General features: G+C 42.0%; 1 protein-coding gene across 1 annotated transcript in view; it reads left to right on the forward strand.

The window, feature by feature from the left end:
- Positions 1-9,560: 9,560 nt before the first annotated feature.
- The window catches only part of HLTF (helicase like transcription factor), a 46,506-nt gene continuing 37,383 nt past the window's right edge, over positions 9,561-18,683 (forward strand). The window contains exons 1-2 of the mRNA XM_063441680.1: positions 9,561-9,709; positions 15,033-15,243. Of these exons, the coding sequence (XP_063297750.1) occupies positions 9,684-9,709; positions 15,033-15,243 (237 nt within the window). The 5' untranslated portion in view covers positions 9,561-9,683. The remainder of the gene's footprint in view (positions 9,710-15,032; positions 15,244-18,683) is intronic.

Raw genomic sequence — 18,683 nt, forward strand, 5'->3', positions numbered from 1 at the left:
CCACCCGCACATTCTCTTAACCAATCAAAACAAATAAGAATTAACTTCCTGCTTGACCGCATGGCTTGTCCAGCACAATGGAGGAGGGGAATACTACATCCGGTATTCTTGCACATGCTCAGTACACTACTGATCGTATCTTACCACGTGCAACCAACCGACCGATACGTCAGCATATGCACGTACGCATGCCACGTGGTAATCTCGGCCTACTAAATTTATTTTTACCGAGATTCCACCACATTCCCCCCTTTGATGCCTCTGATATTTCACAATTACTTGAGGCATCACTTAACCTTGGTTTGCATACACCTCAGGTTACCATGAATCAGACCAGACTTTTCCATGATGTGAATCCCTCAACACTCCTCTTCCTGCATTGGTTCTCCCTGATCTAGAGCCTCATATTTATATATGGCCATTATCTGTGCTGCAGCCTTCCTCTCTGCTATATTTTCTATCAGGCTTTGCACAGACCTAACTACTAAAGGAATAAGACATGGCAGGAGTAGACACAACATTAAAATCAGTATGACTCCGCCTACCAATGCCTTAAAGGACCACTCTAGGCACCCAGACCACTTCAGCTTAATTAGGTGGTCTGGGTGCCAGGTCCTTCTAGGATTAACCCATTTTTTCATAAACATAGCAGTTTCAGAGAAACTGCTATGTTTATGAATGGGTTAAGCCTTCCCCCTATGTCCTCTAGTGGCTGTCTCATTGACAGCCGCTAGAGGCGCTTGCGTGCTTCTCACTGTGATTTTCACAGTGAGAGCACGCCAGCGTCCATAGGAAAGCATTATGAATGCTTTCCTATGTGACCGGCTGAATGCGCGCGCAGCTCTTGCCGCGCGTGCGCATTCAGCCGACGGGGAGGAGAAGAGGAGGATCGGAGGAGGAGAGCAGGAGGAGATCTCTCCGCCCAGCACTGGAAAAAGGTAAGATTTAACCCCTTTCCCCTTTCCAGAGCCCTCAGGGCACTCTAGTGCCAGGAAAACGAGTATGCTTTCCTGGCACTAGAGTGGTCCTTTAAGCCATCCAAACTGCTCATACCAGTTACCAAACCTACTTGGATTATACCCTTTCCATACCTGAGTAGGCACATGCGCTAGTTTAACCATATGGCTAGTAAGCTCAGCTATTGCTTGTCCTTCATCATCTATTTGAAGACAGCAATTGCTCAGGTTAAACTTCCCACATACACCTCCCTCTACTGCCAATAAGTAATCCAAGGCTAATCTGTTTTGGTACACTGCTGTCCTCATTCTGGTATTATGCTTCGCTAGAAGATTGAGCGCTTGTGAAGTCTCATTAGTAATTATCTCAACCACCGCCTGTAACCTTATAATGCGGTTGAGCATATAAATTGGGGTTATATATCCGAAAGTACCATCCTCTGCCCAAGTGGCTGGCCCATAATAGTCTATAATACGCTGGGGAGGCCATTCATCATCTTCCCAAGCGCCTATCTCTATGGGTCCCCTTTTCTTCCTATGATTCACATCATACACTTTAACTCCCAAAGTCTCACCTGTTTCAATAGGTAACAAGAAGAAGGATGGTTTGAGCATACCTAACACACATGCCCCTTCCCAGTCCTGTGGCAACTCCGAATAGGCCTTCTTACCACAGATCCAGTACAAATTTGCTGGGGCTTTCCAACTAGATGTGATAGATAAATCAAACCATACATCCTTTAAATTGGCATATCTTGCAAACGGGTTAGATGGTTCTGAGACATTTGAAGCCGACCACCAAGTTGTATTCTTTGTATCATCATCATAAGCTTTTTGCCCTAGACAAGTTAATTCTCCCACAGAAGTATTAAACATCATTCCTTTCCTTGCTATGCAAACATAACCTATGATGGAGGTTTTCAATCTCCACTCAGATTTACCTCTAACACTCATCTGATAATCGGCTTGTGACGATATTAATTGTTCAACTGCCTCAGAACCGGACATTACCTCCTTTGCTTCCCAAGGCCATTGGTCTCCCATGTTAGTACCTCCACACACATAGCAGTTGGTTACATTAAGACTACCCGCAATACTCTCAGCTAAATCTATGAACAGGTTTTTAGCGTTATGGGGGATCTTGTTATCTACACTCATCTCTTCATAAAAAGAATGGAATACCTGATGAGTCTGGGAGGTTACAGTATCGGTCTCTATCCCTATAAATAATATTGTCCCAGGGTCCAAACCCGTCCCATATATTTGAAATCCAAATAAGTTACCATATTTATCTAAGAATTGGTCAGGATTATTTATAAGAATATGGACTGGATTGCATTCCATAGACTTACAATATGGATTGGTAGGCAACTTAGTAACAATCATATCCTTGTCTGCTGTCTGTCCCCAAGTTGCCCACCCCACACAAGACCAATATGGGCAAAAATTATATTCTCTATTTGGGCATTTTGGACTCACATACTTATTTTTACTACTGGGACAAATATATTTATCATTAGACCCATACGTTCTCTCCCATCTAAGATCCCCACATACATTCCACGGCTTTCTACCACTTGATATCGCTTTACATGCATCAAATAGCAGAACACCCGAAGAATGTACGGATTCTAATACTGTTTTATTTATTAGGGTCCCCTGAGGATCTCCATTCCTGAGGGTCAACCAAATTGTACGGGCCTGATACTCTGGATTGAAGCACTTAGGTTCTCCTACTCCTAAATGGCATACACTATACTCTATATTTAAGTATCTACACCTCTCCTTTACACTCATATTGCGAATGCCAAATTAGGGTCTGGGAAATATGATTACCTGTTCTTGTAGTCTTAATGCAAACCTCACAGCTAGGAGTGTCGGTACCTCTACCTTCCTGAATATAAAAAGACATATAAATAAACATTATCATTAGCACATCTTTCGTCGGCTGCATCCTCAGTCTTCGTCCGTGCGATGGCACCTCAGCTTCCAGGGTGTAAGGGCTGCAGGGAATGGAGTTCTGCTCGTCTTCACAGGGGTCCCTTCGAGACTTTCCTGACTTTTAATAACACGTTGGTGAGCGGACAGGCCTTATTATGGCCGTCTAAACACTCACTTACCAATCTCTGAAACAATAAAATTTGTAATCCACAAGGTTTCCTCGTCACTCCGACTGAGTTGTGCGCTTTAACCGGATCTTGCAGGGATTCTCTGGATCTGTTATAGCTTGCCAAGAATCTACTGCTGCTGGTTTAACCCTGGAGTGATGAATCCACAGAGTCACTTCGGCCACTTTTATTGCTGTAGGGGTAGACAAAAGAACAACATAAGGACCCCTCCACTTAGGCCCTAACGGTATATTATTCCATTCTTTAATCCACACTTGGTCTCCTGGATGATAACTATGAACAGGGGGATAAATATTCACAGGTAATCTATCTTGTACCCATTTCTGTACCTCCTCCATAGTTTTACCCAACTCTACAACCTGCTGCCGGGTAATTCCTTCTCCCAACTGACTCAAATACCCCCTTAAGTTACCAAGTACGGGAGGTAGACGCCCATACATGATTTGAAAAGGAGAGAGACCCATCCTTCTGGTAGTTGTACTTCGAATACGCAACAGAGCTATAGGCAAAAGAACGTTCCACTTAAGTTGGGTTTCCTGACACATCTTTGCCAACTGATTCTTAATAGTTCTATTCATTCTTTCTACTTTACCAGAACTCTGAGGTCTATATGCTGTATGAAGTCTCCACTTAATACCAAGCATATGAGTCAGTTGTTGTAGGCACTGATGAACAAAGGCTGGACCATTGTCCGATCCTATAGAGCAGGGTAGTCCATATCGGGGTATTATTTCTCGTAGCAGGAATCTCACAACTTCTCCTGCTTTCTCTGTACGAGTAGGACATGCTTCTACCCAGCCTGAATAGGTGCACACAACTACTAGTAGGTAGCGATGTCCACCAGATTTAGGCATAACTATATAGTCAATTTGTAGATCAGACATAGGGAGTCCCCCCATATACTGAACTCCTGGTGGTTTTACTGGTCCTTGCCTTGCATTATTTTTAGCACATGTTACACATCTTCGTACAATGGCTTGAGTTAAGTTGGACAATCTTGGTATGTAGAAATGTTTTCTGAGAGATTCTTCTGTACTATCTCTTCCAGAATGTGTCCCGTTGTGATAGTTTTGGACAATTTCTACCGCTAGTGATGCTGGAATAACTATTCTCCCATCTTCTAACTGATACCATTTGTTCTCCAGGTACTTTCCAGGTTCAGTCTTTAACCACTCCTCTTCTTGAGCTGTATAAACTGGAGTCCATTGAGACAGTGGAGTCGGTATAAGAGCAGCTATATGTTCCACATATTCCTGTCTTCCTGATTCAGCGGCACGCTTAGCTGCATTATCTGCCATCCGATTTCCTTTGGTTACATCACCATCGCCTCTCAGATGCGCTCGACAATGTATAATACCAACTTCTTTTGGTTCCCATACTCCTTCCAATAGTTGTAGTATTTCAGCTGCGTACTTGATTTCTTTGCCCTCTGAATTCAATAGTCCTCTTTCTTTATACAAAGCTCCGTGGGCATGAGTGGTTAAAAACGCATACTTGGAGTCCGTGTAGATGTTCACTCTTAAACCTTCAGCCAATTGTAACGCTCGTGTTAGTGCTATCAATTCTGCCTTTTGCGCTGATGTTCCTTTTGACAGTGGCCGAGCTTCTATCACCTTGTCTATTGTTGTTACTGCATATCCTGCATAGCGAATCCCTTCTTTCACATAACTACTGCCGTCTGTATAATATTGGACATCAGGGTTCTGGATGGGAAAGTCACGAAGATCTGGTCTACTTGAAAATACTTCATCCATCACCTCCAAACAATCGTGTTGACTTTCAGTAGGTTGCGGCAAAAGGGTAGCTGGATTTAAGGTATTGACAGTTTCTAAATGCACTCTTGGGTTCTCACACAACATTGCTTGATACTTGGTCATACGGCTGTTACTGAACCAATGATTACCTTTGTAATCCAACAACGTCTGTACTGCGTGTAGGACTCGTACATAAAGTTCTTGACCCAGAGTGAGTTTGTCGGCTTCAGCTACCAGCAGGGCGGCTGCAGCTACGGCTCTTAGACAAGGTGGAAGACCACTGGCCACTGCATCCAGTTGCTTAAACATATAGGCAACAGGTCTTTGCCATGATCCCAAGTACTGTTTCAATACTCCCACAGCCATTCTTCTTTGCTCGTGTACATACAAGTAGAATGGTCGTGTGTGATCAGGTAGACCTAATGCTGGGGCACTCATCAAAGCCTTCTTCACATCTTCAAATGCCTTTTGCTGTTCTTGAGTCCATAAGAAGGGGTCGTGTTCTGTACCTTTGATAGATGCATACAGTGGTTTCGCCAGTATCGCATAACTGGGAATCCATATCCTACAGAAGCCTGCTGCCCCCAGGAATTCTCGCACTTGTCTTCTATTCTTGGGTATTGGTATTTGGCACACAGCTTCTTTTCTCTCTGGCCCCATTATTCTTTGACCTTCAGAGATATGGAATCCCAGATATTTGACAGTTGGCAGACACAACTGAGCCTTCTTCCTAGACACCTTGTATCCTGCCTTCCAGAGAATGTATAGTAGATCATGTGTTGCTTGCTGACATATTTCTCTTGTGACTGCGGCTATCAACAAGTCATCTACATATTGTAATAATACACACTCTCCTGGGATGGACTTGAAATCCAGTAAGTCTTGACTTAAAGCTGAACCAAATAGGGTAGGTACATTTTTAAACCCTTGGGGCAGTCTTGTCCAAGTCGTCTGGCGTTTCGAGCCCGTTACAGCATTTTCCCATTGGAAAGCGAAGATACATTGGCTTTCTGCAGCAATTCGGAGGCAAAAGAAGGCATCTTTGAGGTCTAAGACTGTAAAATAGGTAGCCCCGCCCGGAATTAAAGCAAGCAGGTTATATGGATTGGGCACAACTGGGTGTATACTTACAACCGCATCATTGACTGCTCTCAAGTCCTGCACAGGGCGATACTCATCTGTACCGGGCTTTTGAACAGGCAGCAATGGGGTGTTCCAGGGGGAAGTACAGAATTTTAGGATACCATACCGTATGAACTTATCCAGATAGGATTGAATATTCTTCTTAGCCTTCTGCGGGATATGATATTGCCGTAGGCTCACTGGATAAACCCCAAGTTTTAGTTCAATTCGAATGGGTGGAATATTGCGGGCCAGTCCTGGTGGGTTGTTCTCTGCCCAAACTCCTGGTATGTTGAATAAGGATTCATCACTCTTAGGGTTTTGGCTAGTCAACGCTGTATAAAGTCGCCACTCTTCTTCCTTTGGTACAGATAATGTCATAATACCTGAAGGTCCATTAAACTTTAAGGATGTTGTTCCATTTGGTAGGAACGTTATCTGCGCTTGTAATTTTGATAGCAAATCACGTCCCAGCAATTGGACTGGACATTCAGGCATATAAAGGAATTGATGTTTCACTACGTGGCCTCCCAATGCACATTGTCGACTTTTAAGAACCGGTTTTGCAGCACTTCTTCCAGTTGCTCCTATTACGGTGATAGTTCTTCCAGATGGAGGAGCAACCAGATCAGTCACCACCGAATGTTCAGCACCAGTATCAATCATGAATCCCAACTAATCTATTGGCCAGTACCTTGATGGACTACCTAAAACTATCTACATCCGTTTTGGTTAGCCACACTGCCCAAGCACCGCATATAGCGAACTAGAGGGCGGAATTTACAACAGAACCCTTTTAGTCTATCTACTCTATCAAAAGTCTAGTGGGTTCCAAATTTACACGCCTTCCCACTTAGCCAAGATAGGTTGAGAGCTAGCGGACCGAATTTACACAGACGCCGCTTAGTCTCCCGGTCCCTCCGACCTAGCGAACGTAATATACACCCTAGAACGCTAGTCTAGACAAGACACCGGTGTCCGGCTAGGGCTATTTACACAGAACCCCGCCTGACTCCAAACCAAATTAAACGGTCTTACTAAAGAGCGTTCAATTGAGCGGTGCACCTTCGCTCCTTCCCTCCGACAGAGGGGGCAGATTCCGTACACAAATAACCCCTTATGGGCCTACCGCACAATCGGTATACCCCTAGTGGGTCCGCCGTCTAAAACAGCGGTCGTCTTACCTCCTCGTTCCTGAACCTGAGTTCACACTCATCGACGGGGACACCCCAGCACTTACTACGTAGAGGCCGATGATCTCCTGGACAACAGACCAGTGGCGCCGAGACGAAGGGAGGTCCACGCAGAAGTTCAGGGGTGCAGCCGTAGAGAACGTGGGCAAAGATAGACCGTCTCACGCCTCTGCTTCTCAGCTACCGTTGAACGATGAGCTTCCCGGCCAATGCACCAAATGATACCGGAGAAACTGACGGAAGCCAAGCACAGAGAGATGGACACAGGTTTCTTCAGGAAGGAAGAGATTCTTTATTCGGTTCACCGATCGGGACTCAGAGGGACTAATGTCACCAAAATACAACAAGTTCTGAGCCCCGGACAATAGTGCAGGCTCCTTATATAAGCACATAACTCCTCCCATATTAAGCTCCACCCGCACATTCTCTTAACCAATCAAAACAAATAAGAATTAACTTCCTGCTTGACCGCATGGCTTGTCCAGCACAATGGAGGAGGGGAATACTACATCCGGTATTCTTGCACATGCTCAGTACACTACTGATCGTATCTTACCACGTGCAACCAACCGACCGATACGTCAGCATATGCACGTACGCATGCCACGTGGTAATCTTGATACCGGAGAAACTGACGGAAGCGAAGCACAGAGAGATGGACACAGGTTTCTTCAGGAAGGAAGAGATTCTTTATTGGATCACCGATCGGGACTCAGAGGGACTAACGTCACCAAAATACAGCAAGTTCTGAGCCCCGGACAATAGTGCAGGCTCCTTATATAGGCACATAACTCCTCCCATATTAAGCTCCACCCGCACATTCTCTTGACCAATCAATACAAATAAGAATTAACTTCCTGCTTGACCGCATGGCCTGTCCAGCACAATGGAGGAGGGGAATACTACATCCTGTATTCTTGCACATGCTCCGTACACTACTGATCGTATCTTGCCTCGTGCAACCAACTGATCGATACGTCAGCATATGCACGTACACATGGCACGTGGTAATCTCGGCCTACTAAATTTATTTTTACCGAGATTCCACCACAATCTCGGCCTACTAAATTTATTTTTACCGAGATTCCACCACACCTTTACATTTATTTTCATTTCTCTTTGTTTTGCTTTCCAACCATTGCTATAGTTTTTATTTTTTTATACCTGCATACTAATATTGTGAATCAGTATGCACTAAGATTTATTTGACAATTATTATAATAATTTTTTTGAACATCCCTGTTTTGGGAATTTTAAATAATCTATTAAAAGTGACGTTTTAAACTTTACCAAGGGTTGCTCTCCCCCTTTCTTTAGAGGGAAGACTTGAGAAGTGTGGACAATTTATCTTCTCCTAGTCTCCCCTATAGTTTTCTTATTATTTCTGTAAGAACACTACATGCAATCAAACACCAACGCAATATGCAAACACACCACTGCCAACAAACTCCCACACTACATACCGCACAAACACACTGTTGTAATCAATCACCAACATTACATACAAATACACCTCTACATTTAAACACAAACACTACATACAAACACACCTCTACATTTAAACGCAAACACTACATACAAACACACCTCTACATTTAAACACAAACACTACATACAAACACACCTCTACATTTAAACACAAACACTACATACAAAGACACCTTTACATTTAAACGCAAACACTACATACAAACACACCTCTACATTTAAACACAAACACTACATACAAACACACCTCTACATTTAAACACAAACACTACATACAAACACACCTCTACATTTAAACACAAACACTACATACCAACACACCTCTACATTTAAACACAAACACTACATACCAACACGCCTCTACATACAAACACTACATACACACACACTCCTGCGTTCAAACACACCTCTACATTCAGACAATACTACAACGAAAAAATAATAATAATTAATTGGATGAGGGCTTGATTTGTTGGGCGGAGAGGGGCAGCATCATTTAAACCTTGGACCCAGGCGGCAGCACACTGCCACTGAAATGTATGAAATGTATGGGTCCTGGTAATCCAGGGGATAATAGTGGTCACTGAGTGACACAGAGCTTGGTTTTTATAGTGCTGATATTTATGGGGTGGATGTTATTTATTTAGTATATCGCCGTGAATAGGGTTACTGTATTTGGGGAGGGGTATGTCCCCGGGTTATTATGGAGTAGTAGGCTGCTCTCCCATCATGCTCTCTGCCCAGCTGTCAACCACAGCTCCACTAAACCGCGACCACCACAACCCTAGACATAGAATGTCTATGTCCACAACAAGGAACGCGGCGAGCGCCATGCAGCGCTGCTCTGATTGGCTGTTGAACCCAGGCATGTAGCCAATCTGCGCTGCTCTGATTGGCTGGCGATCCCAGCCGTGTAGCCCGGAAGGGCTTCCCGTTGGTTGAGCCCATGGGGCGCGAATCCGACAGCCGTGCACGAGCTGCGGGGATGTCTGCCAGGCCGAGCGTTCAGTAACCGCTCGCAGAGCCCGTTATAACAGCAACATGTCCTGGAGGGTCAGCATGTCCAGGTAAAGGGTCAACCCTGCCCACTACTGACAACATAACTCCCCCACCCCACATACATACTATACCCAGTAACCAGTCACTGCTACTGAATCCCAGGACCATGGTACATATTATACCCAGTCACTGCTACTAAATCCCAGGACCATGGTACATATTATACCCAGTCACTGCTACTAAATCCCAGGACCATGGTACATATTATACCCAGTCACTGCTACTAAATCACAAGACCATGGTACATATTATACCCAGTCACTGCTACTAAATCCCAGGACCATGGTACATATTATACCCAGTCACTGCTACTAAATCCCAGGACCATGGTGCATATTATACCCAGTCACTGCTACTAAATCACAGGACCATGGTGCATATTATACCCAGTCACTGCTACTAAATCCCAGGACCATGGTGCATATTATACCCAGTCACTGCTACTAAATCACAGGACCATGGTGCATATTATACCCAGTCACTGCTACTAAATCCCAGGACCATGGTACATATTATACCCAGTCACTGCTACTAAATCACAGGACCATGGTACATATTATACCCAGTCACTGCTACTAAATCACAGGACCATGGTACATATTATACCCAGTCACTGCTACTAAATCACAGGACCATGGTACATATTATACCCAGTCACTGCTACTAAATCACAGGACCATGGTACATATTATACCCAGTCACTGCTACTAAATCCCAGGACCATGGTACATATTATACCCAGTCACTGCTACTAAATCCCAGGACCATGGTACATATTATACCCAGTCACTGCTACTAATTCCCAGGACCATGGTACATATTATACCCAGTCACTGCTACTAAATCCCAGGACCATGGTACATATTATACCCAGTCACTGATACTAAATCCCAGGACCATGGTGCACATTATACCCAGTCACTGCTACTAAATCCCAGGACCATGGTGCATATTATACCCAGTCACTGCTACTAAATCCCAGGACCATGGTACATATTATACCCAGTCACTGCTACTAAATCCCAGAACCATGGTACATATTATACCCAGTCACTGCTACTAAATCCCAGGACCATGGTACATATTATACCCAGTCACTGCTACTAAATCACAGGACCATGGTACATATTATACCCAGTCACTACTATTACTAAATCCCAGGACCATGGTACATATTATACCCAGTCACTGCTACTAAATCCCAGGACCATGGTACATATTATACCCAGTCACTGCTACTAAATCCCAGGACCATGGTACATATTATACCCAGTCACTGCTACTAAATCCCAGGACCATGGTACATATTATACCCAGTCACTGCTACTAAATCACAGGACCATGGTACATATTATACCCAGTCACTACTACTACTAAATCCCAGGACCATGGTACATATTATACCCAGTCACTGCTACTAAATCACAGGACCATGGTACATATTATACCCAGTCACTGCTACTATATCCCAGGATTATGGTACATATTATACCCCGTCACTGCTACTAAATCCCAGGACCATGGTACATATTATACCCAGTCACTCCTTCTAAATCCCAGGACCATGGTACATATTATACCCAGTCACTCCTACTAAATCCCAGGACCATGGTACATATTATACCCAATCACTCCTACTAAATCCCAGGACCATGGTACATATTATACTCAGTCACTCCTACTAAATCCCAGGACCATGGTACATATTATACCCAGTCACTGCTACTAAATCACAGGACCATGGTACATATTATACCCAGTCACTGTTACTAAATCCCAGGACCATGGTACATATTATACCCAGTCACTGCTACTAAATCCCAGGACCATGGTACATATTATACCCAGTCACTGCTACTTTCTAAATCCCAGGACCATGGTACATATTATACCCAGTCACTCCTACTAAATCCCAGGACCATGGTACATATTATACCCAGTCACTACTACTAAATCCCAGGACCATGGTACATATTATACCCAGTCACTGCTACTAAATCACAGGACCATGGTACATATTATACCCATTCATTACTACTAAATCCCAGGACCATGGTACATATTATACCCAGTCACTGCTACTAAATCCCAGGACCATGGTACATATTATACCCAGTCACTGCTACTAAATCCCAGGACCATGGCACATATTATACCCATTCACTAATACTAAATCCCAGGACCATGGTACATATTATACCCAGTCACTATTACTAAATCCCAGGACCATGGTACATATTATACCCAGTCACTGCTACTAAATCCCAAGACCATGGTACATATTATACCCAGTCACTGCTACTAAATCCCAGGACCATGGTACATATTATACCCAGTCACTGCTACTAAATCCCAGGACCATTCACTATTATATATTATATCCAGTCACTACTTGCTAAATCCCAGGACCATAGTACACATTATATTCAGTTTCTTCTACTTCCCTCCATCCCAGGACCAGTGATAGACTTTTATTACACTAAAAGACACAGGGTAAAAATAGTTGCCCTCAAGCTACTACATGATACTAAATCCCAGGACCATGGTATTAGAGAAACTCTATGTTTACATTGTAAGGTTAATCCAGCCTCTAGTGGCTGTCTTTCTCACAGCTGCTTGAGGTGCTTCCGCAACGCTTAATGCAAAAATTGCATTGAGCACGCAGAACGTCCATAGGAAAGCATTAAGTAATGCTTTCTAATGGGCAGTTTGAATGCGCGCGCCTCTGCCCGCGCATGCGCATTCAGCTCCACTTGGGAGCTGACGTCGGAGGGGGAGGAGCGGTCACCAGCGCTGGATTAAGGTAAGTGGCTGAAGGGTTTTTAACTCCTCCAGCCCAGCAGGAGGGGGCTCTAAGGGTTGGGAGTACCCAAGGACTATATAGTTCCAGGAAAACAAGCTTGTTTTCCTGGCACTATAGTGATCCTTTAAAGCTCCCATTATACCAACAATTTGTAAAATTCAGTGAAATTGCCCGAATTTAACCCAGACTTGTATTTCTGATATGCGCTATTCTGATTTTTTTTTTTTGTGTCGATCAGGTTTGATGAAAAATCATTCGTTTGAAGGAACATAGTTTTGGTACATAGACCTTGTCCCTGAAGTCTGACCTATGTAAATATTTTCCCCATTTTTATAATGTGCAGAATTCCACAATCCAAACCAGAGGAACACTTTTTAAAATATATATACAATATTTATGGGAGAAACCTATATGCATGAAGGAAAGGGCCGCTCAATGGCCTCGGGTCAAAATATGATTATGGGTGTTTAGTGCATCCTCTGTCTACAAGTAGAAAGTCTAAAATAATCCCGGTAAATTATTTTATATATTTAATTTAATGATCTCAGATATTGCCTTACATATATTGATAATCAACATTACTTTTGATGGCTTTTGCAAGTTAGTGGACATTTTCACTTCTTTTGTGGTTCATATGTAAACTCTGATAGGAAACCACACAATGAATTAAGTGTTTTAAGACACTTTCAGTCAGTTTATACTGACCCAGAGATAAATTGATATCTTTAATTTTGTGCCATTTTCTCTATTACGCCTGATCGTTATATTGAACTAGTATTGGCAGTTTATGTAGTAAACTCTCCTCTAGAGACTATGATGTGACAAAACCCTCTTAGAAAACAGAGGGAACTAGAGTGTTAGGAATACAACTTTGTATTCCAAACACTATAGAACCCCTTTTAGCTGAATTTTTAAATTGGAAATTCTTTACAAATCTTTTACAAAAATAATGTAATACGAAATTACCTCTAAATTGAAAGCAGAATTGGCACGAAATAAACACCATTGGGCTTGAAAGGAAATAGTCCCATGGCTGCATAAGAAAACAGCAGACACTCTCAGGGTTACATAGAAATGTGAGAATTGTGTGGAGTTCAAAGCGAATTTTAAATTCAAGGCCAAAGGATCTGAACTGAAAGCATATCTGAGTTAGATAAATTTTCCAGTTCAGATGCTTTGTCCTTGATATCCACTGAGTGTTCACAAGATATAGTACAGAATGAACTCATCCACTTGTTCTTTTGTAGTTCTTTCATTTAGACTTGCTTTGCCCATCTAACAATTTGTTTTTTTTTCTCTTTTTCTGTGTAACTAAATGACAATTGTTGTGATCATTATAAGAGTTGTATGGAGGGATGACTCCGCCTATGTAGTGGTCCTCAGGAACATCTGTTAACAAGAGCGACCAGCTGAATAGTCATTGCATGTAATATTGTAAATAGACCACTTCTGCCCATTGGAGTGATCTGGGTGCAAACTCCCACCACCCTTAACCCTGCAAGTTTAATTATTGCAGTTTTTATAAACTGCAATAATTACCTTGCAGGGTTAAGTCCTCCTCTAGAGGCTGTCTATCAGACAGCCACTAGAGGTACTACAGAAAAGTGTAACAAATGATGCTGGACGTCCTCACACTATGCGGACCTCCAGCGTCGCCGGAATTCCTATAGGAAAGCATTAAATAATGTTTTCCTATGGGGAGGTCTAATGCGCATGCGCTGTTATGGATGATGTTGCACCCCATTAATGAATTCCCCCCCACTATATATATACACCGTTATATTGTATTAGTGGGTCATGACCTTAGAATTGTGACCCATAGCCAGGGTAGGGTAATATCCCAGTTTACTTGGTATTAAAGGGAAACTCCAGGCACCAATGAATGTTTTGCAGAATGCTGCACCATAAGCCTGCCTATTTAGCCACGCCCCCTTATTTCTTATTAAAATGGTAAGCACACAGCTCAACCACTGACAGTACCGAATGATCTGAACAACAAATAGTAAGGATATCCCTACCTGTTTGCAGTTTCTCTGTCTGCAACCGGTTGTAAAAACAAACCAACCGCTCACTCAGTGCTGTTGAGCCTGAGACTGGCAGCATACTTTTTTATGGCATGAGGGGGGCATGGTTAAGTAGGCAGGCTTATGGTGCAGCATTGTGCAAAACATTTATTGGTGCCCAATGTCCTATTATAGGAACACTCATCGCAACATAACCACTAAAGTGTGCTATACTGGCTATGGTGCCCTTGAACCCCTCTCTAATGTAAGTTGTCAAACCTTTTTTGAGCAGTTTGACTTTTTACCTGGGCTCCGATGGGTGCCACATCCCTCCACTATTCCTTTAGATAGGTGGAAACTCCTACTTTAGAGCTTCTGTTAGCGCTATTGAGCTCAGCCTTGCAATGCAGAACTAGTTTATTGGCTGAAGGCAACAGGTCAATATTCTCAGCTAAATTCTGATTTACAAATATTAATATATTTTTCTTGACTGTTGACTCTTTTTTTTTTCTCTTATCTACACAGTGGCTCTTCTTGGAGGTTTTTGCAGTCTGCACAGTACAGAAGAACTGGAAACCCCTCTCTGCTTTCTTCTCCTGATTTCTTTTTGAATTTTGAGATAGATGATGTAATTTTAAGTGATGACTCTACATCTGCAGAGGAAGATTTCGATTCTTTAGTTTTATTTGGATCATTGAGAGGGAATGTTGTTGGCTTGCGTTACTACGCTGGAGTGGTATGTATGTTGTAAATAATTATAATAAAGGTGTTACCAGTGGCAACGTATACAAATGTGCCGATTATCTGAAATTATGTGTTGAATTTGATGTGCTGATTGAAACAAATGTACATGTGTATGCACACTTTTAAAAAATCTAATAGTACAATTGTTAGCACATTTATAAAAAAGGAGAACATTGTGCAAGTGCCAGCTAACATAGCTTTGAACCTTCCTAGTGCTCAATACATAAAATTTGCATAGTCATGTCACACATGTATGAAACATAATGCTAATGGCTAAAAATTGGTAAAGGTTGCCAGAATAAATCTTATCCAGGTGCTATCCTAAAGAGGCATCTGTGTCATGCCAAACCACTATATATCTATATACAAAAGAACACACACCTCAGTTCTAACTGATCAGACAACTTTATTATACAAAACAATTACAATACAATACTACAATCTATCCGTGATAGTGATAGAGGCTATAAATAATAAAATGCACCAAAAACAGAATGAGAACTCACTTACATAAAGTTTCAAAGGGCTAGACATGTGCATTAAAATTTCTCCAACGTTTCGGTATCAGCAATAGTGCCTTTCTCAAGGGACATTCTCCAAAACATTGGAAGCAAAATGCAATACTGCAAGGTCATTGGTGAATAGATAGAATGAAAACATCTTCCAGAGCTGCCAAGGCCTCTCCGTAGAAGAATTGGAAATCCACTCATGGGAAATGATAAATTTCAGCAGTCAAACATTTTTACTTCTAAAGCCTAGGATTTTCCATTGTTTCTCCAATGTCTTACAATTGCACTAAGAAAGTTGAAATTCAGGCCTGGTGAGGGTGAACTGCAACTTTATGCTCACTGTTCTGTTTGGAGGCAGCAGTTTCATTTTCATAGTGATTGAAGAGCAGCCTAAGTAAGTGGGGGACTGGCAACTACATTGTGTCAGAATATGCAGCTCAGGATTTTATACTCTGCATTACAACCTCTTTTCTTCACTACAGATGTAAATGTCTTGCCCAGACCACTCCTCCTCTGCAGGTGTGATTATCAATCTATCAGGAAGACCCTCTAGTGGCCATCAGAGTGACATCTACTAGAGATGGCGTATGACGCTCCCTTTGCTTGGCAAAGGCAGCATTTACATTGCTGAGGCTGCAGGGACAGTCTCTGTGGTCCAGAATTACTACATTAAGCAATTGTGGTTCTGGCATCTATAGTGTCAATTTAATATGTTCCCAAACTATGTCTCTTTTCTAATGCTTCCTTATATTTTCTTCTCAAGAGTGAGAAGATAAACATCAGATTATATACGTAAAGATCCCAAGATTTGTATTCTGCTCAGAATGTTTTACTTTCATTTTTACTTCTCGCCCCTCCCTCCTCACACTTAGCTTCTTGTATATTTATTCCACTCCAAACAATCTTTGTTCTATTCATTAAACATCTTGAAATTTAGCACTTAAAAGGTTAGGTGTTGAGTCTGTGTTCACAGATTTGCAATGGGATTGATTACTTTTTTTTTTTTTTAACTTTGTATACTTATTTTATAACATTTTTGCTGTAAAGAAGAGACATGAGAACAGTTTTTGAACTGCAAATCCAAGCATATGTGGTATCATCTAGGTAGAAAAACTGTTCAAAATAATCTTATGGAAATCTATGGGAGAGCATGGCATTGTGAATAGTGATGTCCCGAACAGTTCGCCGGGAACCGTTCGCTGGCGAACATAGCGTGTTCGGTCCGCCCCCTATTCGTCATGGAGGTGGGAGGGTCTGGGAGGGAGGGTCTGCTACTGATTGGCTGGAATGTGTCTGCTGACTGTGAGGTACAGGGTCAAAGTTTACTCAATGAGGACGAATAGGGGGCGGACCGAACATCGCGCGTGTTCGCCGGCGAACGGTTCCCGGCGAACTGTTCGGGTCATCACTAATTGTGAATGAATAAACTGGACTTAAAAAAAAAAAAAAAGGAAGATATTCACAAATACATATACATACATCTACATACATTTATGATTACAATATAAGTAAAATACATTGTATACTTTACTCAGATGGTATCGACATAACAAACATTTAACAATACTTGGATGAGATAAGAAAAGAGAGAAATGGCCAAGTCAACTAAAACGATCTTTAATCTTAGATATCAAGTTATCAAAGTGATGAATATACTTTCTATCATTATTAGAATATGCAACTCCTCTTTCCATTTCGAGCTGGAATAATAATTGAGTTATAAATTGTTTACTGTCAGGTATAACAGTTTGTTTCCAGGTTCTTGCGATTAATATCTTCGCTGCTATAAAAGAATGGATAGTCAATATTAACTGATCTTTTGGGAGTCTATCCCACTTAAGATGGAGTAAACCTATATGTGGGCATTTTTTGATCTTGATATTAAAAAACTCTAGAAAGCAATATATTGAATCCCATAAGTTTATTGGGCAACTCCACCAAATGTGTAGCATATCTCCTTCATGCTTATGGCATCTCCAACATAGGAAGGAATTAGATATAGATATTTTAGCTAATCTCGTTGGTACTAAATACCACCTATGAAAAACTTTAAAAAAAGTTTCGATTAAGTTTAAACAATGTATATGTTTTCTCAATAGTTTCATAGGTGTGCACCAGTCCTTATCAGTCAATACAGTGTTAAGATCTTTTTCCCATTGTTTTTTGGCCGTGGGCCGTGTTCTGGTGAGTATAATCATTTCCTTTTTGCAGTAAACACTGTCTTTTCAGAGAAAATGCAGTGTATACACTACAGCCTAGGGATACCTCCACTGGCCACTCCGAATATGGCTACTAGAGGTTCTTCCTGCCATTCAGTGTCTCCACCCTCTGCATGGAGACACTGAACTTACCTTATAGAGATGCACTGATTCAATAAATCTCTGTGAGGACATGCTGGTTGGCCAGGGCTGTGTTTGGCTTGTGCTAGCTCTGCCTCCTTGACAAGCTCAGCTAACCCAATGCTTTACTTTGTGAAAGCATTGTAATCGGCTCAGAACACCACTTCTGATGATGTCAGCCAAGCAAGCAGTTCAGTGACAGAGCCAGCAGCAGACTGGAATAAATGTAAGATATTGCTATATTTAGGGGGGCAAGTAGGGGCTAGTGGAGCTAAATGGTGGTTTTAACTGCATAGGGTCAGAATACATGCTTGTGTTCCTGACCCTATAGTGTTCATTTAATAGTAAATAAAATGTTAAAAATTTGTTTCGGGGGAAGGGAGAGGGGGAATTATTTCACACTTTTTTGCATTTAGTAAGGAATACAATGTTACGAATTGGAACAAAATTGAAAAAAATTCATTTTTGTTCCCACAATTTTGCTGATAATTTTACACATCATGAAAAAGAACTCAAAATACGTATCAATCCTGTAAAATGTCTTGTATGTCTAGTATCTAAATTAATCTTTGGCAGTTACTGCA

This window comes from Pelobates fuscus, chromosome 2 (assembly GCF_036172605.1).
Source record: "Pelobates fuscus isolate aPelFus1 chromosome 2, aPelFus1.pri, whole genome shotgun sequence".
In the NCBI taxonomy this organism is placed as follows: Eukaryota; Metazoa; Chordata; class Amphibia; order Anura; family Pelobatidae; genus Pelobates; species Pelobates fuscus.